We start from the raw sequence: 26,623 nt of genomic DNA, 5'->3' as shown, positions 1-26,623 counted from the left end.
TAGACATATTGTTATGTCTTCTAGTTGACGTTAATTTGCAATCGACCTTAAAGAAATATATTGCAGACTTCTTCCGGGTTACATCTGTCATTTCGGCTTCTGTTTTTTTGTTTGGTCGTAAAAGAGTCAACTGTAATTTCAGTACCCTTAGTGGTTATGTTTCTCAAATATCGAATATGGAGTCTACTATTGCTTCCAAGACCAAATAAAGGTATACAAAATGCAATTGCCCCAATTTACAAATCCTATGTCATTTAATTTTAGAGTTTAAAAATTCTATTAAAATCTGTTGTTATTGAACTAATGATTTAAAAATCTACTTTAAAATCTACTTTATTCAAAACAGTTTGTGGATTTGGATTTTAATAACTTTTAGGAATTCTGGAGGATTTGAGAGAATTTGTTTAGTTAAAAATACAGAAATTCAAATCTCATGGTTTTAGGTGTTTGAAATTTTTTTACAAGAAATCATATCAACTTCTATAAAATTTATCAAAATTCCAAATTTTCTAAATCTCATAAAATCCTCCAAAATCATGGCTTCAATACACCCATCTAAATCACTTAATATTCTAAGTGATTTTAGTTTTCATAAGATTTTAAATGATTGTAATGATTTTAGGAAAGTTTATATGATTTATTGTTAAAAAATTTCAAATCCCACATAAAACATTGAGATTTGAATTTCTGTATTTTAAATAACAATGAATCTTAAAATAGTTTTTAAATCATCAATTCAATAACATTAGATTTTAAAATAGATTTTTAAACTATCATTTCAATAACATGGATTTTAATAGAATTTTTAAAATTCATGACTGAATAACATATGATTTGTAAATTTTACTTAAATCATTTAAAATGTCAAGTTGAATATACCCCTCCCCCCTAATCCTTATCAAACAGTAGTTTTTTAGAACATTACTTGGTTTGGACTTCACAGGTTCATTTCGTAAACGGATTTTGATTGTCGATAATAGTTGGTCCAAAAGATACACATCTTGCTTCTCAAGATTCTTCTAATAGGTACCCATATATTAAATCTAGGCCTTGAAATTCTATTTCCATCAAATAATCTTATTATATAATACTCTGTCCGTTTCATAATATATGATGTTTAGAGAAGTATTTTTGTTTCATAATATAAGATATTTCCAACTTTCTATGCAACTTTTAGATTAATTTATATTTTATATTATGGAGTCTTGTATATGATTGGTTAACTTTTTTTAAAGTAGTTATTTATTAATATACATGTTTTAACTAAAACATCCTATATTTTGAAACGGAGGGAGTATATTTTAATTAATTGCTAAGTTTTGCTTTAAACAAATATTTTTTATTTAATTTACGATAATTGTCACTCTAATTTTGTTTTGATTTAGTAATTTACTTACTACAGTAAAACTTCCATAAATTATTACTCGGTAAATTAATAATCTCTATAAATTAATATTTTTTCCTGGTCCAAAATTGAGCCAGTGTAATATTGGACACAATTTGATAATATAATAAGATAATAACTTTTTTGAAAATCCTTTGTTAATTTATGGTCTCATCAATAATATAAATTAATAATTATATAAACTTATCAAAATATATGTATATATATACACATTAACTTTTAATAGATTTCATTTCTAATATTTTTACTACTACAAAATATTTTTTACTACTACAAAATATTTCAGTGTTATCATTAAAGCATGATAATTGTTATTTATCTTGTCATTGATTCTATAAAAATATTAGTTATAATGATTAAATCTTATTTTAAATTCTTTTGGATGAATTTTTTACCAAATTAAAAAATTCTCTCTATAATTTAATAGATAAAAATTATTACTTTATATGATCATCTATGTTAGTCACTAGTCAATAGGTATTATTATATTATGATTACTTTGGATTTGGACCTCAAATCTTCCACAAATGTTTTAGCTAAAAGCGCTAATAGTAAGAAATATATACTTTTAAAAAGTTTAACCAATTATAAACAGAATTGAACAAAATAAATAATAAAAAATATCAAATTAATTTAAAAATTGTTAGAAAGTTGAAAACATATTATATTATAAAACAAACAAAAACTTCCAAAACATCTTATATTATGAAACGAGGAAGTATATAGAAACAATCATTTAAAAAGTATAAATATGTGAAATAACGGTTTTACGCAGGTAATATATTTAATACTATATACATTTAAACAAATTACTTTGGAGCATGATCAAGTGTTTAATCCAGTTATCTTTAATTAAGAGCACACTTTGATAAAGAATTAAAGAGAAATAAAATTGTATGAATTACAAAAAGAAAATTGGTGGCTGGGGGAATGAATATATGTAAACTCTTTCTCGTGTAGTATTTTATTTTCTCTTATTTCCCCTTTTAAAGCAAAAGATATATATGTAAACATATCTGCTTTATGCCTGCGCCTTTTTATCTAGGGTGTGGGAGATTTTGACTAGGCAACTGATCCAAGCTCGTTACACCACAAACTTTTTGGATATCATCGCACTTGTTTGAGACTCCACTTACACGTCGTCAACTCGGTTCATCTTGCAGTATATATGTTCTGCAAGCTTCTGCTCACTCGATTTGGTTCGAACGAAACTGCAGGCTACACGGTGTAATCCCAAAGTCTCATGAACAACTTGCCAAGCTCATTGATGATTTGATCGTATCCGCAACAGGTTGTGCTCCATCAAGAGTCATGGTAGCCCGTACCTTGACGATGGACTGCGTATTTGGTTAAGTACTAGAGCTTAAGTCCTCCGTTTCAAAACTCTCAAACTTTTTCCACTCTTATTTCAGCATTAGGTCCTACTCTAAATTGCATATACTGTAAATAATGTTTTTTTGGGTTGAATAAATTTAACATTCTTTCAAAAAAGAAAAAAGCATATACTATATCTCTATCCAATCCTTGTCGATGACTTACTACATTACAATAGCATTTTGTTTGAACTTAGTCGCTGAACAGATAATAACTTGATATATATAACCCGGCGATGGACATAGCGGCTAAACCACCATTAATATTGTTAATGAGTACTTTGCAATTCCTTTTAAAATAAACCTCTAACCCAGCTTTGTTGTATTGACTTTTGGCTTCTGCTTCTAGTAGTGAACTCTTTTCGAGTTTATGATTAGGGAGAGTTACTTGAATGACAATATCTTAAACTGATTTATCTCTTTTGCAAAGTACCATTAATTTGTCTTTTTTTTTTTTTTTTTTTTTGTCAACATTATTTTTTTTTGTCTTATTTTCCCCCTTTGCTTTTTTCTTAAAAAGCCTTACATAAACTAGGGGAGAACGTTTACCTTCACTAATCGACACCATTCTCTAGTTTACCTTCACTAATCGTTATACTCTGTTTAGTTGGTAATATTTTGAGGGAGAACGTTTCCTTAAACACAAGCAACCCATAGCCCCTAGGCAAATATAGGCATTCATTCGTTGGCAATGTAAAGAGTTAAAGACCATAATGAAACTTGTTAAACAAACACGTTAAGATACAAAAAAATATATTCATAGTGGTATAGCACGCCCACTAATAAAAGGGGTTTTTCTTTTCAACCACAATCAAGTTTCAACCACACATGTGCCTCTTATATTAAAAAATAATTTGTTTTTTTTTTCATTGAAATTAAGCTAATATTTATTTAGTAAACACTTTACACAAAGGGTCTAAAAATCCAAGACATAGGGTCAAAACAATCAGAATGATTGTCTACATCCTAATTTAGCCAAGTTACGACTTACTACATCAGAATGTTTTGTATGAACAAGTCGAATGTCTTTGAACTTAGGGCTTGACTGGTTCAAACGCAGCGCTTACGGTTGCGATTGTGAGAGATTGCGTAAGTGGGTGGTTACGGTTACAAGCATTATTTAGCGTTTTGAGTGACTGGTTTAGCGTTCTAAAATAGGTGCGTTTGCGGGAGTTTTACGACTGGTTGACCAGCGGGTGCAATAGCGGTTAAAACATAATAAATGTAATATATAATTATATAAATGTTTGAATACACCAAAAAAATTATTAAACTTGATTTAAATTAAAATTCATTTAAAATACTAAATAATTATTCAAAAAACAAATGAATTTCATATTGAAATACTTATTACTTTATGCATTAGGCTTTTTACTAAAACTTTAATCAAGTAATTTGATAAATGATAAAACATATGTTTTAGATCGTAGATCTTCTTTCTTAAATCTCACACACTCAATAATTTCCATGGGGCAGTAGTTGCATAGGTAGAAATGATCAAACGAGAGTTGAGAAGAGTCGCTAGTGATTTGTTTTTATATTTTTTTTCAAATAATCTTATTTTCTTAAATTTCTGATGAAATGTTATATTTATTTAGATTTTTATGAACTTACATGCGATGTACCATTAAATTTACATCAAAAATTTTGGGTTATTGTTAATTGAAATCTTATTTTCTTCCAATTTTTTATTTTTTAATATTCTCAATCGTATCCATACTTCATTTTCTTTCATTCTTGATGAATCAAATAGTTAGGTAAAATATATATTAAAAAAATATTTCATTATCATTGATTTGTTTCATGTTTAAAAAAAAAAAATTCCAACCGCAATCACCCGCAACCGCAAACGCTTGCAGGAAATAGCTTTTGGAATTCAGTCGTTTGAAGCGGTTGGAAACGATTTGGAGCGATTATAAGCGGTTTGTGTGATTGGTACCAGTTGCTAGCAATCGCTACCACCCACAAATGCAGCGTTTGTGGGAGGTAGCGGGAGAACCAGTCAACACCTTAATGACCTAGTTAATAATAGATATATAATATTTTATTATATTAAGTTGTGTTTTCAAAGTTAGTCATTAACAGGATTATGACACATGTCAAGTATACTGATGAGATGTTGACATGTGTCAAAAACTATTATTTTTCAAAACAGCTAATTAAGAAAATAACATTAAATCTACATAAAATTTGCATGTTTATATCTTAAAAAAAATTCAAATCAAAAAGGAAAATTAACAAAACTAATATATTTTCCATTATACACTAATTATATTATACATTTTTCTTAATTAGATTTTGACATGGATAAATAAAAAAAATAATTCATTAAGCATGCATATTATTATTAATCAATAAATAGTGAATAACAAATTTTAAGAAAATAACATAAGTTATGTTAAAAGAATTATTATTTTTGAAACGTAATAGAACACTTAATTAAGAAAATAACATTATTTCTACATAAAATTATGTTTGTAAAGTGACATTAGTACAGTGACCATTGGTAAGTCCAATTGTAGAAGGCACCATCATGCCAGGGATCGAGTCCTGCTCTCTACGAATGTAGGGATTTGGCTAATGGGCCGGCCTATTGGATTTTTTATATGTTTATATCGAAAGGTTTGATCTTTGATTTTTTGTCCGATATAATTTTGTCGATATATTGCGTAGGTCTTTGATTAGTGCGGATTCTTCAATGGAAGCTGTCAAATGCAATGAAATGGAATCGAAGTATATAAATCCCGCTAATTTAATCGAGGATGGAGACAATGATGGAGGTTCCAAAAGTGATTCTACAGTTAGTAATATTATAAGTTTGGAAGATTAATCGGTGATTGATGTTTCTGGTCAAAATTTAGAGTTTTCTCTTCTGAATAATGTTGATGATTCCGGTACTGAAACAAGAGCTGCTTGATCGAGTAATTGAAAAGCGATTTTCAAATTTGGGAAGTTAGAATGGTAAACCGTTTCAAAATTGGTTTCAAACCGGATTTACGTGGTTTTCTATCAGATTTGGTACAATGCAATACTTCTAAGGAGTAAATAGGTCATCGATCCTTAACATGTTTATGACATATGTCATGTTTTGGATTGTTTATAAAGTTTCTATTTTATATATTTGAATTATCTAAGATTTATATATACCATCGTGATTATAATTTTTTTTTTTAATTATGTTATATTTACTTTTTCTCAGTTTCTCAACTTTTATTAGGTTGGTCATAAAATCATTATAAGAGAGTAGATAATTTTCACCGGTTGTTCATCCAAAATATCTTTGGAGTAAAAACAAATTTATGGTTAAAGAAATTATGTCACAAAAAAATTTTAGTAATTATAAGAACTATAATTATGCCAAAATGAAAGTAAAGCAACAGAAAATTTGTTTAATTTGTTCAGAAGATATTTTATAGATGGTGATAAAGAGCATACTTTAACAATAAAATAATTTTGGGTGTAAAAACATATTTTTAATGGTAAATCATAGAGTAAAATTGTACATGCTTACTAATTAGATGTTGTTTTAATGAACTCTTTGCATGTAAAATATTTTGTTAATAAGTTGTGTAAAGTTTTGAAAATTTGACAATAATAATATTTGTAATGATGAGTATTTGGCAAAATTTTGGTGGGATATAATTTAGTTTTATATTATTGTAATAATTGTTATAATATATTAAAAATATATAAACATAAATAATTGTATGAAGGTAAATACAAATATGATTTTTTCTCTAACTAAATTTATTTATTTATTTAATTCATAAAATTAAGTTTCTTATTATATTTTCAAAAAATTGTTTAAAATTTAAGATTTATTTTTTAAATCCGCAGATCATGCGGGCCCTTATCTAGTATCTTAATAAAACCCGGTAGTCGACACATTCAATGAACTATCATTAATATTTGTTGATGATTCGCAATCACATACAAAATAACACATGAGTGAAACTTTCTAATCCAGCTTTGTCGTATTAATGCTTAAAGTTTTGAGATGTGCAATACCTTTATTTCAGAAACCACCATCTCGATTTTAATTAACTAAAACCCAAATTTTGTAAGATTTGTATGCTGAAAAGGAAAACATGTTACTGTTTAAAGACTATCATATTAAAAACTTAAAATGACAATCAAGAAAAACAAACAGAAAGACACTTTTTGTAAAACAAAGACAATATCATTGCCTAATGATTTAATTGTTTAATTTTAATATTTTGACTATAAGAAACCAAATATTTTGACTATAAGAAACCAAATTACGAAATATGATGTAATGAGTTGGATTCAAAATTTATTATTTAGCAATTATATATAGCTAATAATCTATATATATTAATAATAAGAAAAAGGTTGCTGCAAAAGGAAATTAAAGAAAAGAAGATAAATACATATCACCAAAAGGTGGCAGGTACCTTTAAGGTATCATTGTAAAATCTTGGAAGACCATATATATCATCCTCAAGTTGTGTTTGATATCGGTACTCAATACTCGAAAAGGTTTCATTTCCTTTTAATTTATGCAATGTCCACCAAGAAAAAACGAAAGGAGCACGTCTCCAAAAATGAGGCTCACCTAGCCATATCATCAACGGATGGGTTACGAGAAAACTATGGTAAGCTGCCAGTTGATCTCATGGTCGATATACTCTCCAGATTGCCTCTGAAATCCGTCGCGAGGTCTCGTTGTGTGTCAGCGAATTGGAATTCTCTTTTATGACATATGTCATTTGCATCCAGATATTGCATCTGGTTCACCAAAGGAACATGACCAAGGCTCTCACAATCATTATTAATACACTAAAGAACAAAAGCTTACAAGTTACAATCTTATAGATCTCAAAATTTCAATTAGGGATCGGAGTACCAATAGCTTATTGTAAGGCAAAATCTCAAAAAGAGAGACATAGGAGAAGACAAAGAAAAGAAGAAGACATTATTGTTCTTGGATGATAAATACTGGAGGAGGAGGTTTCCTAACTTGTTATTATTGTTTTTTATGTTTTGTTGAAGAGAATAATCAATTTTGAGCTTATGCAGAAAAGGAAAATCTCCAAATACTCTCGGAAAAGGAATATAGGTTTTTATTTTTCTTGGGCTATAAATACTGGAGGAGGTTTCCTAACTTGTTATTATTGTTTTCTTTTGGTTTTGTTGAGGAGAATCGATATGGTGAACTCTGCGAGGTATTTCGAAATACAAGAGGAACGTAGGAACCTACCAGTATGGGTACACAAAGACGAGTTTCTCCAAGCTCTGAAGGAAAATCAGATGGTGATACTGGTGGGTGATACGGGCAGTGGTAAGACAACGCAAATCCCACAGTTCGTTTTAGAAGCTGTGGTCTATGAAAACCCTAATCCTGGTGGGACTGCGAGGTTGGTTGGGTGCACGCAGCTTCGTAGAGTTGCAGCGATGTCTGCGGCCCGCCGAGTTGCTGAAGAGATGGATGCAGTGATCGGTGAAGAAGTCGGTTACACAGTCCGTTTCGACGATTGCAGCAGCTCCAAAACCGTGCTCAAGTACCTGACCGATGGAATGCTTCTGAGAGAAGCACTGGTGGATCCGCTCTTATCAAAATACAAAGCCATCATTCTGGACGAGGCCCACGAAAGAAGTATAGCCACGGATTTGCTTTTTAGTATTCTTGAAAAAGCCTTGACTAGCCGGCCTGCTCTTAAGCTGGTTGTGATGAGTTCAACCCTATACGCCCACGAGCTCCGCCACTATTTTAGCGGTCATAATGTGCCTCTCATCAAAGTCCCAGGTAGGCTCCATCCAGTGGAGATCGTTTATACTCGAGATCCTGTGACGGACTATCTCGAGGCTGCTGTACGCAAAGTTATCCAGATTCACATGTGTGAGCCACCTGGTGATGTTCTTGTTTTCCTAACCGGGGAAGAAGAGATTGAAGATGCTTGCAGCAGGATCTTCCATAAGCTCGGAGATCAAGTCAAAGTCGTGCCACTGTATTCCTTCCTCCCGCCTGCCATGCAACAGAGGGTTTTCGATCCCACACCTCATCCCGTGAGAAAGATTGTCGTCTCCACCAACATTGCAAAGACTTCTCTACCCATCGACGGGATTGTTTACGTCGTTGATTGTTGACATTTTCACTTTGATTTTAAGTTTGTTTCTTTTCTTTCTTCACTCAAAGAACTCAATTTTCTTAGAACTCTCATTCATTCATCATTTTTCATGCTTTTACAACTTCACACACATTACATACTTATAGTAGATTTCTTTTACACTCATTCACTTAGACTCTAGACTTAGCAACTATTACATCATTATATCTAGACATTAGATTTCTGGACACAAGCAACCTTACCTTAGCTATTAGCCACTAACAATTCCAACAACTATTATCTACTCTAGTCTAACTAAGTTTTCATCAACTTCCTTAGTTAAACTAAGTAAACAACACAGACTCTTATTTTGGGCCTAACACTACTAATAGTCTAAAGAACACTAAATACACAAACCTTAAATGGGCTTAACTCCAGCCCATTAGTCTTATTAATCCACAACAACAAAATAGCAATCTTCTCCTTCCTCTTTTCTCTTCTCCGTACGACCACTTCTTCTTCTCCGACTAACTTCCGATCTTCTTGTTCTTCATCATCTTAGTCTCACTCTTTTCGTCTTTCTCTTTTGCAGGGCAAATCGAAGACTCATCCCTCAACACTCCCTCTTGAGTTTTCGATTTGGGCTCTTGATTCCAGGTTAGGATTTTGAATTTTGAAGCCTTTACTTCTCCAATGGAGCTTCCTTTCCTCTTCATCTGAGTGCCATTTTTCAGAACATCTGCATAGGTCATTGGTGAGTTTGATTTTCCGATCTCCTTCTTAATTGAAGTTTCTGTGATTCTCCCTTGATTGGATTTTGTTGCTCCCTCTTGAACAATGGTCTTTTCATTCTTGTTCAGTCTTGATTCACTTTCGGTTGAGCTCACTTTGATCTTCTTTTGCAGAGGCTCCAGACATAAGCTTATGTTTCCAAACTTGATGGCATTCGATCCAAACAGAGGAAATCCATTTACCTCTTCCTTGTTTTGCTTTTGAAATATCAGCCTTTGATTCTCAACAAGTTTACTCTTGTCATTGATCTCCAACTTGTGAACCCCAAATTCTTTGTGCTTTGTTGCTTGATTCTCCTCTGCATTTTTCTTGCAGGTTTCCCTTCTAATCCACTTTTGCTCTCTCTCAAACTTAGGTGAGCTTTCGGTTTTCTCCAAAGTGTCTCTTTTGATCACAATCTTGTTCATTTTGCATCCTGGGCCCTTATCTTCGACTTCTCTATCCATGTTTTCTTAATAGACCAAGTTTGTGACACTTTTTGATTTCCAGCCGTATATCCAGTCCCTTGACAGCATGATTCAACCTTTTCTTTTGTAGCAACCATTGTTGCCTCTTCATTTTCTGACATTCTCAGATAAAAGCTTTTATTGATCATAGGTACCTCAGCTATCTTCCTTCCAGCAGGATCGTGAATGGTACAGCCTCTAGGATTAAACTCAACTTCATAGTCTCTTTCAATCATTTGAGAAACGCTCAACAGATTTTTGGTAATTCCTGGAAGTAGTAGAACATCTTTGATGATTCTCTTGCCTTTCTTTGTCATGATTTCAACATCACCCTTTCCTTTTGTTGTCAGCACAGCTCCATTACCTACACGTACAGGAACATTGAAGCTTGTGTTGATGTGAGTGAACAGCTTCTCATATGGCGTCATGTGATTTGTGCATCCACTATCAATGAGCCAGGTATTCTCTTCTAGTATTTCTTGGTCTTCTTGTCTTGCAGTGAACATATGATAAGTTTCTTCTTCTTTATTCTCTTCTTGAGTAACTTGAGCTTGTTCATTGTCTTCTTGAATAACTTGAGCTTGTTCTCCATTCTTGAGTTTGCAGTCACTGATTAGGTGACCTACTTTTCCATAGTGAAAACAACTTCTAGTTTCTCTGTTTCCGTTGAAAGCAGGTCTGATTTTTCCACTCTTGAGCCAACATACATCTTCATTGTGATTATCTCTTTTACAATAACCACACCACCTTTTTTCTCTATAACTTGTCTGACCAAAATTTTCTTTGTGTTTCTTCTCCACATTCAGACTTCGAAACCGTGCATAGAAGGCTCCTTCAGCCTCTTCTTCATCCTCTGGAAAGAACTTCTTCTCATGTGCCTCCAAAGATCCAAGCAGCTCAGCATAGGTAACAGTGTTCAGATCCTTTGTTTCTTCCATTAAGGATGACAGACCGGCATAGCTTTTTGGCATAGAAGCCAACATTTTCACCACTAAATCAAAGTTAGATTTACCCTCACCTAAAGATCTCATCTGATTCGCTACAGCCTGAATCCTATCAGAGTAAACTTTAACCTTTTCCCCTTCTTTCATTTTCAGATTTTCAAACTCTCTTCTTAAAGACTGAAGTCTAACAGTTTTGACTTTCTCATTACCTTGATAGGAGTGCTCCAGAAGTTTCCATGCTTGATGTGCTGAGTTTGCAGAGAGAATCTTGTCAAAGACCACATCAGCCACTGCATGCTGAATGATTTGGAGAGCAGCCGTATCTTTAGCTTTGAGTGGCTTCAGGTTTGCAGTTTCTTTGCTCTTATCTGCTCCTGGAGTTGCAAGTTCATCTTCAACTTCAGCTTCAGGTACTCCATCATTGACAACATCCCAAAGATCTTTATTCATGAGTGTGGTTTTCATTCTTGCAGACCAGAACTCGTAATTCTGGCCATCAAAGACTGCAATAAGATGAGATGATTGCAGGTTTATCGCCATCTCTGTTTTCTTCTTCTTCTTTTCAGGTACTTCTTCACTTCCTCTTTCTTGCTTTAACAGGCTCCTAGGATCAAGTTGCGCTCTGATACCATGTTGACATTTTCACTTTGATTTTAAGTTTGTTTCTTTTCTTTCTTCACTCAAAGAACTCAATTTTCTTAGAACTCTCATTCATTCATCATTTTTCATGCTTTTACAACTTCACACACATTACATACTTATAGTAGATTTCTTTTACACTCATTCACTTAGCAACTATTACATCATTATATCTAGACATTAGACTTCTGGACATAAGCAACCTTACCTTAGCTATTAGCCACTAACAACTCCAACAACTATTATCTACTCTAGTCTAACTAAGGTTTTCATCAACTTCCTTAGTTAAACTAAGTAAACAACACAAGACTCTTATTTTGGGCCTAACACTACTAATAGTCTAAAGAACACTAAATACACAAACCTTAAATGGGCTTAACTCCAACCCATTAGTCTTATTAATCCACAACAACAAAATAGCAATCTTCTCCTTCCTCTTTTCTCTTCTCCGTACGACCACTTCTTCTTCTCCGACTAACTTCCGATCTTCTTGTTCTTCATCATCTTAGTCTCACTCTTTTCGTCTTTCTCTTTTGCAGGGCAAATCGAAGACTCATCCCTCAACATTGATCCTGGTTTCTCCATGCAGAAATACTACAACCCGCAAACTCGTCTAGACTCCTTGGTGGTGTCCCCAATATCCATGGCAAGTGCTGACCAGAGAGCACGTCGTGCTTGTACAACAGGGCCTGGCAAATGTTTCAGGCTATACACACAGGAAATTTACAGTGGATTAATAGCGCTGGCGGTTCTTGAGATGTATAGAGTAAACCTCGTAAACACAGTTCTCGCCTTGAAAAGGCTGGGTGTGAAGGACTTGTTATCCTTGAAATTTATGTATCCTCCTTCCCAGAAGACCCTCCTTCGGGCCTTGACGGATTTGTTTGACCTGGGAGCAGTGGACGATGAAGGTAACTTGACAAAGAATAGGCGAGATGATGAGTCTGGAGATTTAATCGAGATGTTAGCCCTTTCGAATGTACTATTGTTCCTAATTTTCTGATATTAGATACTTAAAGCTGATTTAATCGAGATGTGAGCCCCTTGAATGTACTATTGTTCCTATTTTTCTGATATTAGATACTTACTTAACTTCATTATGTATTTAATTTTAACTACAAATTATAAATAACATTATTATTTGCTTACTCAAGTCATATTTATATGTACGTACAGACAACTCTCTAACTAAACCAGAAATGCAAATTTCCCAGTACAGATCTTACGAACGCCTTATGACCAAACCTCAACTAAGGTCTAGGAGCTGAGGGAGGGGAGGGGGGGGGGGGGGGGGAGGGTTATAGACATTTTCAAATTGCCATCTTAAAGGTAACAAAAGGACACTTTTTGCGTTAAAGAAGCAACGAAACCAATATGGATACAAACTTGCTATTAAAGCATAGAAGAGGGCATTGCAAACACAGGAAAGAGACACGGCCACTGCATCTTCATTTTTTTCCAGCATTCTGCGTTCATAGAGAAAAGGATACTGGGAAGAAAGTAATGGTGGGGATTTCAACCGTGCTTTATCAGGAATGGAGGTCAAGATCTGTGATAGCCTAGATAACAAAGACTTGAGACTTCCATTCCTAGAAATATCTCCTTGATAACTATCACCAATTTCCTTTGTTATCTTGATCAGTCCAGCATTTTCAAGCAAACACAATATAAGCAATCTGTCATTAAAAGAAAAATCATATCACCACAGGCTAAGACCATAACTCATCATTACTCCGTTACAACTTCTGAAAGAAGGTCTAGGAGCTGAGGGAGGGGGGGGGGGGGGGGGGGGGAGGGTTATAGACATTTTCAAATTGCCATCTCAAAGGTAACAAAAGGACACTTTTTGCGTTAAAGAAGCAACGAAACCAATATGACTACAAACTTGCTATTAAAGCATATAAGAAGCCATTGCAAACACAGGAAAGAGACACGGCCACTGCATCTTCATTTTTTTCCAGCATTCTGTTTTGATACAGGACATTTGAATGGCATGGCAACCACCAACATAGATTGTTTATATCAGCAAATCTACATGCTATGAGCCATAGGACAACATTTTGAATAAGTGCCAGAAAATGTAACGAACCCCCCATCAAGAATTACCAAAAGAAAAAACACAAAACTGCCCGACAAAATTTATTGATCAAAGAGACCCATGCATATCCAACTAAAAACAGTAGTGGGTCAGTGGTTCAATCATTAGTCACACTTGTCAAGAATCTAAGAAAAGCAAACAATCTCGTGCTACATTCCATGGTGCACACTTGTCAAGACGCAGCATTGGTATGTAAAACATTGAAATCGGTAACATCTACAAAAACCTTCACCAAGATGTTGTTTATTTGGTGTTATAAGCAATGTAACCAGACAAGTTTTACATCTCTCTGAACATCTACAAGTTACCAGTGTCACAAAAACGAAAATAAAGGACAAAACCTAATGAGATCAAAGCCAAATATGGCAAGAGCCAAAAGCAATAGACAAGAAACATGTAGCACGAGATAGGCGAGGAGGAGCTAAGCAAACATGAAAGTGTGAACGTAGTTCCAGAAAGTGAACATTTGCCACATGTAGGCTCTTGCTATCTGATCAGTATGAACTTCCTCTGTCTCCCTGTTGTGGTAATAGAGACATAGAGTTTGTCCTTGCCCTTGTGAGAAGATAGAGAGCCCCTTGCTTGTGAAACCCTCGAAAGTTATGCGGTTGACAATTGTGGATGGGCCGAGGATGGAGAGGGGAGTGGACACAATGATGCTCGACCACTTGTTCTTCACTGAGTCTTCAAGAACCCACAGCCGGGACTTATGATGTGGCAGAGCTACAGAAAAACCAACCTTTCCATTCACGTTAACTAACCCGGACTCCCAGCTATACATGCCCAATATTCGCTTCTCGGGTATGGGATTTGACGGGGAAAAAGATTCAGTAGCCAAATCGAACTGGATCACAGAAGCATCTTTATTGGGCAAGCGGCCTGTGTAATACAGATTCCCACTGATACAAATCGAATTGGTGTCACACATCACTGGTACTGAATGTTCAATTGGGCTATTCACCTCTCTCCACCTCCAAGACTCACGATCAAGATCGAGAGTTAGAATTTTGTAGGCCTGGGATAAAAAACCAAACCGAAAAAACCGAACCGAACCGAACCGATATTATTGGCTTTCGGTTCGGGTTCGGTTCACTCAGCTAAACCGATCGGCAGACTTTTAATTTTAATTCGGTTTTCTAATAATTTCGGTTAACCGAAATAAAAACAAAACAAAACCTAATTTATATTCTTCTACTTTCACCCAGCCGATTCTCTTCTTTCTTCTACTTTCATCCAGCGAATTCTTCAACTTCTCTCCATTCTTCTTTTATTATCTTCTAAACTCCAGTCTTCTCCCTCGTTTACTCTTCTACCTCTTCTATCACTCCTCTTTTTGTTCGATTATTTTGTTTCTTCTTCTTTTTCTTCCTCGTCAATGACTACCATGACCGAAGATGTTGTTCTTCTCCTTTGGACGGCGAACTTCTCGGCTGCGACATATTAGGTTTTGATTAGGGTAGTTAATTATCTTATTGGGCTTAGAGGTTAAATTGTTTAGATTAGGCTCATTTAATTAAAATAGATATTATTTAGATCTGTTAACTTTTGGCCCATTCAAAATTCGGTTTTTAATGTCAAAATCCGAAATAACCGAAAATCGAATTGAACCGAACCGTTTTGAATTTCGGTTTAGTTCGGCAACATTTTCAAAATAAAAAAACCGACAAACCGAATTAACCGAACCGAATTGACCGAATGAACCGAACTCCCAGGGCTAGAATTTTGTATGTAGTAGCTTCCCCCTCCTCACCAATGCACAATCCCAAAATTTTATACCTCAAACCCTCCTGGTCAAAACCAATGTACGTTTTCGTTTTCATCCTAACGTCAAAGCTTCCAGATTTAAGAGGGAACCTGGGCAAAGCTGTAAAATTTCCTGTTGCCGGGTTGATTAGGGTAGCAAATGGCCCCGTTCCTGAAACAATCAACCCGTCCGCATAGTGCATCTCTATAGTCTGCTTCGACCATGAACAGAGGAGAGCCGCGGATCTTGGATCAAAAGCTGTCGAGACGGTGAAATCCCATCCTCTCTCTGCCCGCGTGACAAGAAGAACCCTTTCTTCCTTGTTCCTATTCTATCTTTCATATTCCTCGATAAAGGTTGGGTCTTCAATAGCAGATTTGATGGGAGAGATCTCTGCAAACACCAAAGATAAAGTCTTGATCGTTTCTGGGGAACACCTAATCAACACTTCGTTGATTAGGTCACGAGGAAGATGTTCGATGTTACGTAGAAGCTGATTCATGATTTTTGCAATGGAAGAGAATCAAGAAGAGGAAGACGAAACTCTAAAGGGAGGGAGAGAGAAAGAAAGAAAGAAAGAGAGAGAGAGATGAGTCGAGATGGCGACACGAAGCGACTGGTTGATTTGTCAAAAAATAATAATAAAATATTTATTATAAAGTTTTGTTCTTTTCATTTCCTATCCAACGGCTTATTTGCTTTAATATAAAAAAAAGGAAATTTGGCAGCAATAACCAAAAAAAATATATAATTCCATATTTTATATAATATTTACCAAAGTAACCCTGCTGCATTATCTACAGTTGCACAATCAAAGGGCATCCCTCTCTCTCCTCTTCTTGCACACGTACACATGTGTGTTCTTTCCATTTTTTCCCTTTTTTTTTTACTAGAATTCTATTTTAATCATATTTGCTTTGAATATATTTTTTAAAAAAAAATAAAACCTGCCAATTCTACTATAATGTAGATCTTTCATACATATCATGGTTTAAATTTGAAAAAAACAGATTCAATTCTTTTTTGAAAATAGATAAACAAATTTAAGTTTAAATATTATATAGAATGGAATACTAATTTTTTTTATATCATACAATATACAAACCACCATACTATTCTATAAATCATTTGAGTAAAGTTTAACAGAATTTTCATGCTTTTGTAAGTGTTTATTTGTTACTTTTTAGAGAAAAACAATATAGATAAACATTATATTATAGATGGGCATTTGGTACAGTTACATAAAATTATAGATTGTGAGAAGAAAATCTAGTGATATAGGTAGAAACACTTGTCACTAGAAACGTATTACCCTACCTACATCTAGCCCTAGGATTTTAAACCGAACTAAAATAACCGAACCGAACCGAACCGATATTTTTGGTGTTCGGTTCGGTTTCGGTTATGGCGGCTGAACCGATTGGTACAATTTTTTTTTTCAAAAAAACCGAAATATTTCGGTTATTTTGGTTCGGTTTTCGGTTAATCAATTTTTTTTTTTTAATTTTTTTAGGAAAAAAACTAATAAAACCGAAATTTACCCTAAAATAACCGAATTTACCCTAAAATAACCGAAATAACCGAAACCGAAAAAACCGAAATATTTGAAATAAAATCGAAAAACCCGAAATTATCTCTAAATAACCGAAAATCCGATTTTTTCATGTTTTTAATCAAATTTCGGTTAATTTCGGTTTTAAAATTTTAAAACCGAATTAACCGAGAAACCGAAATAACCGAACTGAAATATATTTTGGTTCAATTCGGTAAGATTTTAAAAACTCAAAAAAACCGAAAAACCAAAATAACCTCACCGAAATAACCGAAATCTCAGGCCTACCTACATCACTGTATGTTTCCCCCATTAGGCATTGGAGAAAGTCAGAAAGAGAACTGCGTATGAGAACACTTGCAAACTGAGACTTCTTACAGCAAAAGTTATCACCTTGGAGACAATAATAACAATCAGGCATACACTCTGGAACCAGTCATCAGGGATCTCTTGTGCAAACTGCAATTCTGAAGGATCAATACTTACAAATACAAATACGAGAAAATAAGTGTAAACTGTTTACAGGACAAAAAAAAAAAAAAAAAACGATTTCTTTCTTTTATTCTCAATGAAGACAAGTACAAGCACCTTTTTTCTTTCCTACCAAAGTCCCAACAACAAGCATTTCCGTCTCGTTTTTATTACCACAGCTATAAGCATTATCCCCAAAAAAGACTTACCGGAAATAGCAAGATACATCCCAAACAATTAAAATCTACAATTACAGTATCTTAAACAGGTGAGGAAGGAGGGGCTAAAAAGAACCCCACGATTCCACCAACCCACCCACCCATTTCCAAAGAGCACCCTTCCATTTGTACACACACACAATAGTTTCAGTAAAAATGGGTTATTAGTCGAAGCTCGACGAACGGCTTGTCCTGCCTTTTAGATAAATCCTCAACAGAGACGCCTTGCTCGATGCTTCCCATGGGAGATAGAGTCATCTTCAACATCAAGAAGCGCTACGTTAAGGTGTGACTGCAAGTTAGATCTTTGGCATTGATCATCCTTGAGCATCTCTGACTCCTCTGCATCGCCTTTAAGTAGCTTTAGGACCTGCATCATTCCACATTCGTTAAGATAATTACTACATAGAGCTATGAAACGGCTACTAGATTAAAACCTTGACTTACAATGCTCATTTTCAGTCTAGCTTGAGGGCTACGTCGAATGCAAAGAGTAGCAGCTAACGCCATCCTCTGCATTTGGTCGTTATTGTTGTTATCCCGCAAACTCGGATCTAATAACTGAGAATACTTTCCATCATCTAGAATTGGTCTGGCCTGTACATGAACATCATACATACTTGTTTTCAATAAGAGTACAGAAAAAAAGCTTGGTTTTGATCTTAATTGGTATGCAGCAATACATACCCACATGACTAGACTCTCCTGTCCCTTTGGACATCCACTGCTAATCGTTTTTCTTCCAAATAGTAGCTCGAGGAGAACAACACCAAATGCATAGACATCTATCTTATCATTTACCTTACCATACATGAAGTACTCTGGAGCCAAGTATCTGCAACATGAAATAGAAGCTTACCATAAGAATATTTTCAAGAACTCTTCAGCCAAAAACCAGATTCTTCCATACCCAAAGGTTCCCGCAACATCAGAGCAGATTATATGAGTTGTAGATATAGACGCCCACCTCGCAAGCCCAAAATCAGAAAGCTGGGAACAAGGTATATATAACTTTTTAGTATTCTTGCCTCTTTGACATGTGAAAAAACCGATAAAATTTGTTTTTTTACCTGTGGCTCAAAATCATCAGATAATAGTATATTTGATGACTTAACATCTCTGTGGATGACGGGTTGTGAAGCACTGTTACTGTTATGCAGATAGTTCAATGCCTCGGCCACTCCAACAGCTACACTATACCTCTTGCTCCAACAAAATGCAAGTGGATCTTTCTTGTTTCCTGGTTATGAAACCAAGCATATGTTAGACCCATGATCATAATAGAATCTCTGAGTTGCTTAAAAAGGCAAGAGCTTGTCTCACAAGTACCGTGAAGGTTCTCTTCGAGGCTTCCTCTTGAAAGATAATTCTAAGCAATAGGTTATGGTCTTCAAAGCAAAATCCTAAGAGTGAGATAATATTCTTATGGTGTAATGTTGTGATGATTTCAATCTCAGCCACAAAATCATTCAAGACATCTTCAGTTTGCTTGAGAATTTTGACAGCAACCAATCTCCCATTGGACAAACAACCCCTAAAAACCCGGCTTCTGCCTCCTCTTCCAATGAAATTATCTGAAATCAGATTCAATTTCTTAGTTATAAGGCTTGAAAATTTTCAACATGTCAATATGTCATTCATAAGTAAATGAATGAGAGAAGGACCAACCAGTGGAAAAATTCGATGTTACTGAGACGAGTTCCTTGTACTTGAAAAAACCCGGCAAGTTGAAGAGAATCTCTCATAAAGTCCCTCTAGTTCCTCCGGCAATTTTCTTGGACTATTGTCGGGAGATGACTTCTTGGTGATAGAGTTGATACCAAACGGAACAACTGCGTTTAAGCTAGACAAAACGTCTTCAGAAGAATCATAACCAGGTTGATTAGTGTCCCTCGGAGGAAGCTTCAGACAGAGCCCATTGAACTACCGGTATCTGTTTCGACAAAGAACTATGAGGAGTAGTGATAGACTGTCCTAATGTAGAAACAGCACGACGAAGCAAAGGCCAACCTGGCCTAGATTCAGGCAATTTCCCAACCAACATAGACACATAGTTATAGAACCGCCTGAATCTTCTGGACCATTCACAGGCATAACCTCCATTAATTTGTGACACTCATCATCATCATCATCTTCACTCCTTTCATTTCCAAGAGTATTTGTATCTTTTAGAGACAAAGAATAGGAACCACAAACCGCGCAATTCTCAAAACGCGCAGCAGCTAAGGCCTGCTGTAGACTCTGGCCATTGGATTGAACCTCATCCTCCTCTTTTGAATCTTCCTCGGAATGGCTAACTACTTTAGTCGTCTTATTCAAAGTAACAGATCTTTGAAGCACATTCAACAAAGTAATCCTCCAAACATCTTCCTTTCTTATAACAACACCCAATAACAGATTATTCAACAACTCATCCAAAACCAAATCACTAAGATACAAAAATGTAGAAACTGGGAAGAGAAAAAAAAAAAGAAAGATCCACCTGAAAAAGAGGAGAAAATTCTAAGGAAGCTAAAGAAAAGGATCGAAATTGAAAAAAATTATACACTTTTAGATAAGCTTTTTTTTTGTAACAGAGAATCTAAAAAAAAAAAAAAAAAATGTACCATTTCCTAGGATATGAAGAGCGATTACAGTATCACCAGGCTCGGCGACTTTAACCAAAGCCCAAGTGAGCAACTCTCTCTGCTCGGCGCGTCGAGCTTCACGCCGACAAGAATCGTACCCACCTTCTTCTTCCTCGACGGAGCTCCGTTTCTCTCCACCGTTTTCAATCATCTTCCTTTTTTCACAGAGAGAGAGAGAGAGAGAGGATTTTTCAAGTGTGATCCTCCTCCTCCTGTACACATATTTAACTTCATTCTATTTATTAATAGTATCTACAAACACTTACTCCTACAAATCTTAAAATCCTATTAGACATCATTTCAATTTCTAGCCTGTATATACAACTCGTGGAAGAGTACGTACTATAGTCTATAGCCTAAACCGGTACCGTGTTTCTCAATGGGGTTAACCTTCTCACAATCTTCCTTGCCGGAGATACCAAATGATCTCGTCTTTGAGATTCTCTCGAGAGTGCCTGCGAAATCCATAGCAAGATTCCGTTGCTTATCGAAGCAATGGGCTTCAATCCTTAGTCTCCGACTTTATCTGCAGATCGTCACATGTGTTTCCCATGTTCCTTTGAGTTTTTTGAGGTTTGCCCTCCTATATGTGGCTTGCTCTGTAATAGAGATACAAATCTGATGATATGTAACCCTAGCACAGGAAAGTACATAACCTTACACTGTACGACAACTACAAGCAATGAGAGCACTGAATTGAAGAAAAACCTATTTTGGGTATGATCCGATTAAAAGACAGCATAAAGTGTTGTGTGTATCAGTAGAAGCTCGAAAGCATCAAGTTCTGACATTAGAAAATGGAGGAAGATTATTATGGAGAATGGTTGAATGTTCCATTCCTCATGATCCTCAATGTGTTGGGATATGCATAAATATGGGCTTTTTTTTTATAGAGCCATGGGACATCGGTTAATGATAGTTTGCTTTGAGGTTCGGTCAGAAAAGTTCAAGTTTATTAGTATTGATAAACAAGGTGTTCAGATCCAGTTCTTGCTTCGGACTCTGATTAATTACAAGGGCAAGTTAGGTGCCGTTATCAATGATTCGGATGGTATGTTTAATATATAAAAGAACTACATGCATCGAGATGTGGGTTTTAGATGATGTCGGCGAACAGAAATGGTCGAGGCATTTATACATCTTGCCGCCGTTGTGGAAGAATGTGGTCGAAAATTACTGGTTATATATTGTTGGGATGACTCGTAATGGTGAAATTGTATTGACTTCGCTTGGTTTATATGATCCTTTCTATATTTTCTATTACAATATGAAGAGGAACACTATTATAAGAGTTAAAATCCAAGGGATTGAAGCTTTTAAGGGTCGGAAGATTTATACATTTCTAGACCATGTAGAAGATGTGAGGCTTATGGAAGCGATTAGCTAGTTTTCTTTATAAGTTGGGGATCTTATGTATTATACAGCCTCTATTTATCCCAAACAAAAATTATTGTACAGACTCGATCTTTATAATTCATGAAGGGTTTTATATGATCATAGTTGACTATAAATAATTGACGTTATTATGTTTATGATACATATACTAATAAGTTCTAATACGATGCGAAAAAACTGATTGGATCAAATTAATCTCTTATGATATCTATATTTGCTAAAATGTTTACATTATACCTAAGCTCTTGACGTTGTAACCTCATATTTAGCTATATCAACATAAGCAATGGTGAATAATGTGCACTTCATCCTAACTCGATTATTATGTTCACGAGTTGTTGATTCTAGACAATGCCGAGCACTAGAAATAGTCAAGGGATATCAACGTTTTTGGAAGAACCTAGTCGAGGAAAACAATATCAAACATTGTCGGGATGACCAGTAGAGGTGAAATTGTATACAGCCTCATGCTAATGGTAAAAAATTGGAATCCAAGCCATTGAACATGTTATGGTCAACAAATTTGCACCTCTATAGATCTAATCAACAGATGTGCACCTCTATAGACCATGCCACAAATTTAAGCTTACGGAAATGCTGAGGAATCCATAAGACTTTTAACATTGCTAACTGGATGCCATTTATCAAATAAATCAGTCAAATATTTCAGAAATATCAAAAGAAATCTAATCTGGGGTCGCTAGGACATTAAAATGGTAAAGGACACGAACAAGTCTAATCATACAGAAGTTCAAGAGGTATGGTGATTTTCACGGAATCATCCATAACATAGAAGAGAGAAAGAGAATAGTGCAAAGAAGATTTGAAAGCAAAGAAACACAAGGAGAAGAAGAAGTCAATTATCCAAAAACAGCAAAAACAACAATGTCACAGATTGGATCTTGACTTGAGATTTTAAGCAGTCTTTTTCTTCTGGCCATTTTCACCGCCTAACAAATCACTCACTGCCTTCATGAACCTGAGAAAAAGGACAATTTTTAAGATTGGTTTCTTTGGTCTTTTGCCTATAACTTGGAATATTTCCCGAAAAACGCAGCTTATTTATTATATACCTTGGGAGGAGATTTTGATGGGGACCTGGACCTTGACCTGGACTTAGATCTCGACATTGCCCTAAATTGAAAAAAAAACCACACTTAATCACAGGAGAAATAAAAAAGAAAGAACAAAAAAATACCAACACGGTGAGGGAGCGAACACCAAAAACAAAAGGAGAGAACTTGCCTGGGGGGACTCTTTTTCCTGTCAGGAGATGGTGATCTAGATTTTGATATCGACCTGGAATGGGATCGTCTTGGTGATTTACTGCGATAAAGATTCATAAACACAAAACTCCAGCTTTTAGTTGTTGAAAATGGGAGATATATATAAGGTTCAGTGATAACTAACATAGCACCTCAAATCCTTCCTTGGGCTCTTGCTACCGCTAAGGCTGCGGCTGCGGCTATGGCCATGGCCACGGCTTCGGCTTCTGCTCCTGCTTCTACTTGGGCTTCTTGATTGGGAGCTTTCATATTTCCTAACCTGAATATGAGCAGAAGACACAGACATAACATGAATATTAACTTGTGAGATCATGTTCAAGTGAGTGAGCCAACATCGATTTTTTTGCCCAAATTCACAAGATATTTCATAAATGTGAAGGGAGAGAATGAAGCATCTACCAAAGTATACCGTTGAGAGACTTCAGATACCTAAATTCCTACTTTTCATCTTTCCCATCTAGTTAAAACTATCTCCATTTTTCATTACTCGTTTCAATATAGAAGCATAATTACTACCACACATCAAATCTGACCGTGTCAAGTGTCGGACATATGTAAAATGACAAAAGAGGGCAAAGAAATAAAGACTGCAAAGAGAAATGGTACCCGGATATAAGCTTTCGCCCAGGGGTTCCTGAACTCTGTGTCATCAAGTTTCCTTATCTGAAATCACAACTTCAAATCTCAGAAACAACATAAATGATAGTGTGCTATTCAGCAAGAGAGAAAAACATAGTTCAACTTACAGCATACTTCATATCATCATAATTGGTGTAGTCGACAACACCATAAGTTCCTGATCATATTATTAAAGATAGTCATGTGTAAGAAAAAGACACAATTACAATATATCCCAAACAAAAATGTTGCTTCAAGCTGAAAAACGTAAGATATTGCTAAACGCACCATTACTGTCTCGAGTGACCTCAGCAAAGCACACATCACCAGCTTTCCGCATATGATCCTGAAATAATGGTTTTATACGAATACTAAGACTAGGGAGTAGAACCAATAATGCATAACATGAAGTGTCATCAGACCTTCAAGTCTTGCCATGAAGCAGATGATGGGAGCCCACGCACGATAACTGTAAAACAAGACATCCAAGAATCAGAATAAGCAAATATTAAACCAACTCTTAATCCATACCATCTTCTCATAGGAAATTACACAAACCTCGGAATTCTGAGTGTCGTGAGACGCCAAACCGAGCAGATCCACCACCACCCCCACCTCCACCACCATAGCCTCCTCCACCACCATAGCCACCACGACGATCACTTGAAGACTGTCCTCGGCCACCATGGGCAAGCTCAACCTGCATAAGTTCTGATTATAAACTATGGACTAATGAATAAAAACACCAAACCACTCCTGTCAGCTGAAAGATAACAAGGATGTAATGAATGTCTGATTACCCTCAAGCGACAGCCATCAAAATTATAGCCATCACGGCCCTTGATTGCATCTTCAGCATCCCGAGAATGCTCAAACTACAAAACGTTCAACAAAGCTTGGTTTAGTGAAACTATATCTTGTAAATTTAGTTAGGAACATGTAAGTTAAGCGAATAAACTTACCTCAACAAAGCAATAACATGGAGGACGAGGTGGAACCTTCAGTTCAATATCCACTATGCGGCCATACTGCAAACACGAGCATTAAGGTAAACACAAAAGATGCTCCAGAATCTTCATTTTATCTTATAGGGATAATATAATATCCATAATTAGGTCACACAAATAACCAAAAACTGACCTTGTAAAACAGATCGTCAATCTCATGTTCTCTAATGTCGCCAGGCAAGTTACCAACATAGATTGATCGAGAAAATCGCCCACTCATTGTTTGCAAAGGTTACTGCACATGTGAATAAAAAGGAAACAGATAAGTAAAGGACCAAAGTTATACTGCTATAAACAAAGAATCTCCACTCAGACATCAAGATGAAATGATGATAAAAAAAAAAAAAAACGTGGTAAGACCAAAAAATATATGAAGCAAACCAAGTGAGAGCAATCCTTGGTCAGAGCAGTTGCTCCACAAGCTCCAAATGCTTATTTGCTCTCCAATGTGCTCCAAAAGCTATTATAAAATTTGAAATATATATTCTCTCCAGAACGTCCCATGATGACTAAACTGGTTCCCAAAGAGAGCAAGAATCTCCAATAACAATAAAAAAATTAAAATGAAACAACTCCACAATTGATCTCCCCATTCCCTCTCTATATCCCTATGAACCATTGCAATGCTCATGTTCCAAGCGCTTGCCATCTATCATAAAGAAAGCATGTGTCATGACATCATGTAACATAGACTCATGCATCTACCTTGTTCAGCTTCCTAACTCAAAACATTCATACCGCACAAACACACAGCACAAAATTCTACTGTTTACTTTAACTTGAGCAACGAAAGTTAAACTCTTTCCTCCTCAAGATATAGAAACATCAAACAAGAAACATGGAACTACACCAATGTAGAAGATAGAAAAACTCCCAATTCAAAGTTAATGCGAAGTTAACTAAGAACAATTTCGTAACTGAAACAATTCCGAAATCGTTCTAAGAATTATGATCAAAAGAATGTGCGAAGTAAGAAGATAAACATCTCTTGCATTACGAAGACGCCTCAATTGAATCAAATCACTTTAAACAACTCAAGAACATTAAAGATAAAAGCTTTAAATACAGACCAAACAAGAATTCTCAACAAAATTGAACATCTACAAGTCCAAATCCCAGATTGTTCTGTATTCATACAAGTGCGACGAAAACAAGAAAGACAAAAGCAGAACACACAGAAACCAAAATTCAGAGAGAGGATAGATAGAAAGATAACGAGAGGGAGAGGGAGAGGGATAGAGAGAGGTGAATGACTTCGTACCGGAGAATCGTCGCTATAGCGCCGGAGCCAACAAGACTCGGAGGAGCTTAATAGATTGATATGGTCGGCCGTGGAAGTTCAAACTAGGGTTTGTTCTTTTTATTGTCGTCTTTCAACTTACGTGAGTTACCGGAAATACCCTTATGTCGATCCATTCAATTCTTTTGTTATTTATTTTTCGGTCCCTCTTTAAGCAATTTGTTTACCAATAGAACCTCTAAGTTTTTGTTTCTTTTTCTTTTGGTCAAACAAAATCACTTAGTTATATACATAAAACAAATAACATAAGTTATTTATTAAACTAGATATTTACCTGCGGTACACTGCGGAGCTATTTTTAATAAAAATAAAATGTTATTTGTTTTGTAAATTAACTATATTAATAACTGATATTTAATTTGTATTTTTTTAAATGTACAACCTTACAAATACAAATATATCTTAGTTAGTGTAGAAAGTATTTTGTTTCGAGGTTTATTGTTTTATATTATAGGAACTATAACATACAATTAAATATTGTGTGTTTATAGAATTAATTAATATTGTTTTGTAAAATTAGAAATTTAATATTAATAAAAATAATTATAAATTAATACTTAATGTTAAAGGGAGTGATTCCTATTGTTTTGGAAATTTTATTAGGATGGGAAATCTTGTTTTCTAAAATCAAACCTTAACA

The 26,623-nt window shown here is 35.1% G+C and overlaps 2 protein-coding genes and 3 pseudogenes across 4 annotated transcripts; 2 read left to right on the top strand and 3 right to left on the bottom strand.

Moving 5' to 3' along the window:
- Positions 1–7,947: 7,947 nt before the first annotated feature.
- Positions 7,948–8,886, top strand: LOC104698999 (putative pre-mRNA-splicing factor ATP-dependent RNA helicase DEAH3 pseudogene; annotated as a pseudogene).
- A 5,300-nt stretch (positions 8,887–14,186) lies between these two features.
- Positions 14,187–14,693, bottom strand: LOC147942680 (putative F-box protein At1g53550). Its single transcript, XM_087456157.1, has one exon. It carries the CDS (start codon positions 14,691–14,693, stop codon positions 14,187–14,189), a length of 507 nt encoding a protein of 168 aa, XP_087312283.1.
- A 2,902-nt stretch (positions 14,694–17,595) lies between these two features.
- Positions 17,596–20,490, bottom strand: LOC104791170 (protein kinase STUNTED-like; annotated as a pseudogene). Its single transcript, XR_015559116.1, has 8 exons — positions 20,357–20,490; positions 19,419–20,120; positions 19,080–19,324; positions 18,821–18,990; positions 18,661–18,740; positions 18,438–18,585; positions 18,198–18,347; positions 17,596–18,120 (listed from the first exon to the last, which is right to left on the bottom strand). The product of XR_015559116.1 is annotated as a protein kinase STUNTED-like (transcript).
- Positions 20,491–20,636: 146 nt separating this feature from the next.
- LOC109133330 (F-box protein At3g49450 pseudogene) lies at positions 20,637–21,897 on the top strand (annotated as a pseudogene).
- Positions 21,898–22,412: 515 nt separating this feature from the next.
- On the bottom strand, positions 22,413–26,398 carry LOC104791169 (serine/arginine-rich splicing factor SR34A). Of its 2 annotated transcripts, XM_010516996.2 has the most exons (14): positions 25,945–26,058; positions 25,065–25,332; positions 24,817–24,918; positions 24,639–24,704; positions 24,477–24,551; positions 24,235–24,376; positions 24,099–24,145; positions 23,965–24,022; positions 23,805–23,854; positions 23,665–23,721; positions 23,190–23,317; positions 23,018–23,098; positions 22,846–22,906; positions 22,413–22,751 (listed from the first exon to the last, which is right to left on the bottom strand). In XM_010516996.2, exons 3-14 carry the CDS (start codon positions 24,901–24,903, stop codon positions 22,731–22,733), a joined length of 873 nt encoding a protein of 290 aa, XP_010515298.2. In that variant the 5' UTR covers positions 24,904–24,918; positions 25,065–25,332; positions 25,945–26,058; the 3' UTR covers positions 22,413–22,730. The 2 variants fall into 2 exon arrangements, with proteins under 2 accessions (XP_010515298.2, XP_010515297.2); XM_010516995.2 differs by lacking the exon at positions 25,065–25,332 and having other exon boundaries at positions 25,945–26,398.
- Positions 26,399–26,623: the final 225 nt, after the last annotated feature.

This window comes from Camelina sativa, chromosome 6 (assembly GCF_030686135.1).
Source record: "Camelina sativa cultivar CO46 ecotype springtype chromosome 6, ASM3068613v1".
Taxonomy (NCBI): Eukaryota; Viridiplantae; Streptophyta; class Magnoliopsida; order Brassicales; family Brassicaceae; genus Camelina; species Camelina sativa.
Note: the sequence above shows the minus strand (reverse complement) of the source record. Positions and strands in the feature narration are given on the sequence as shown.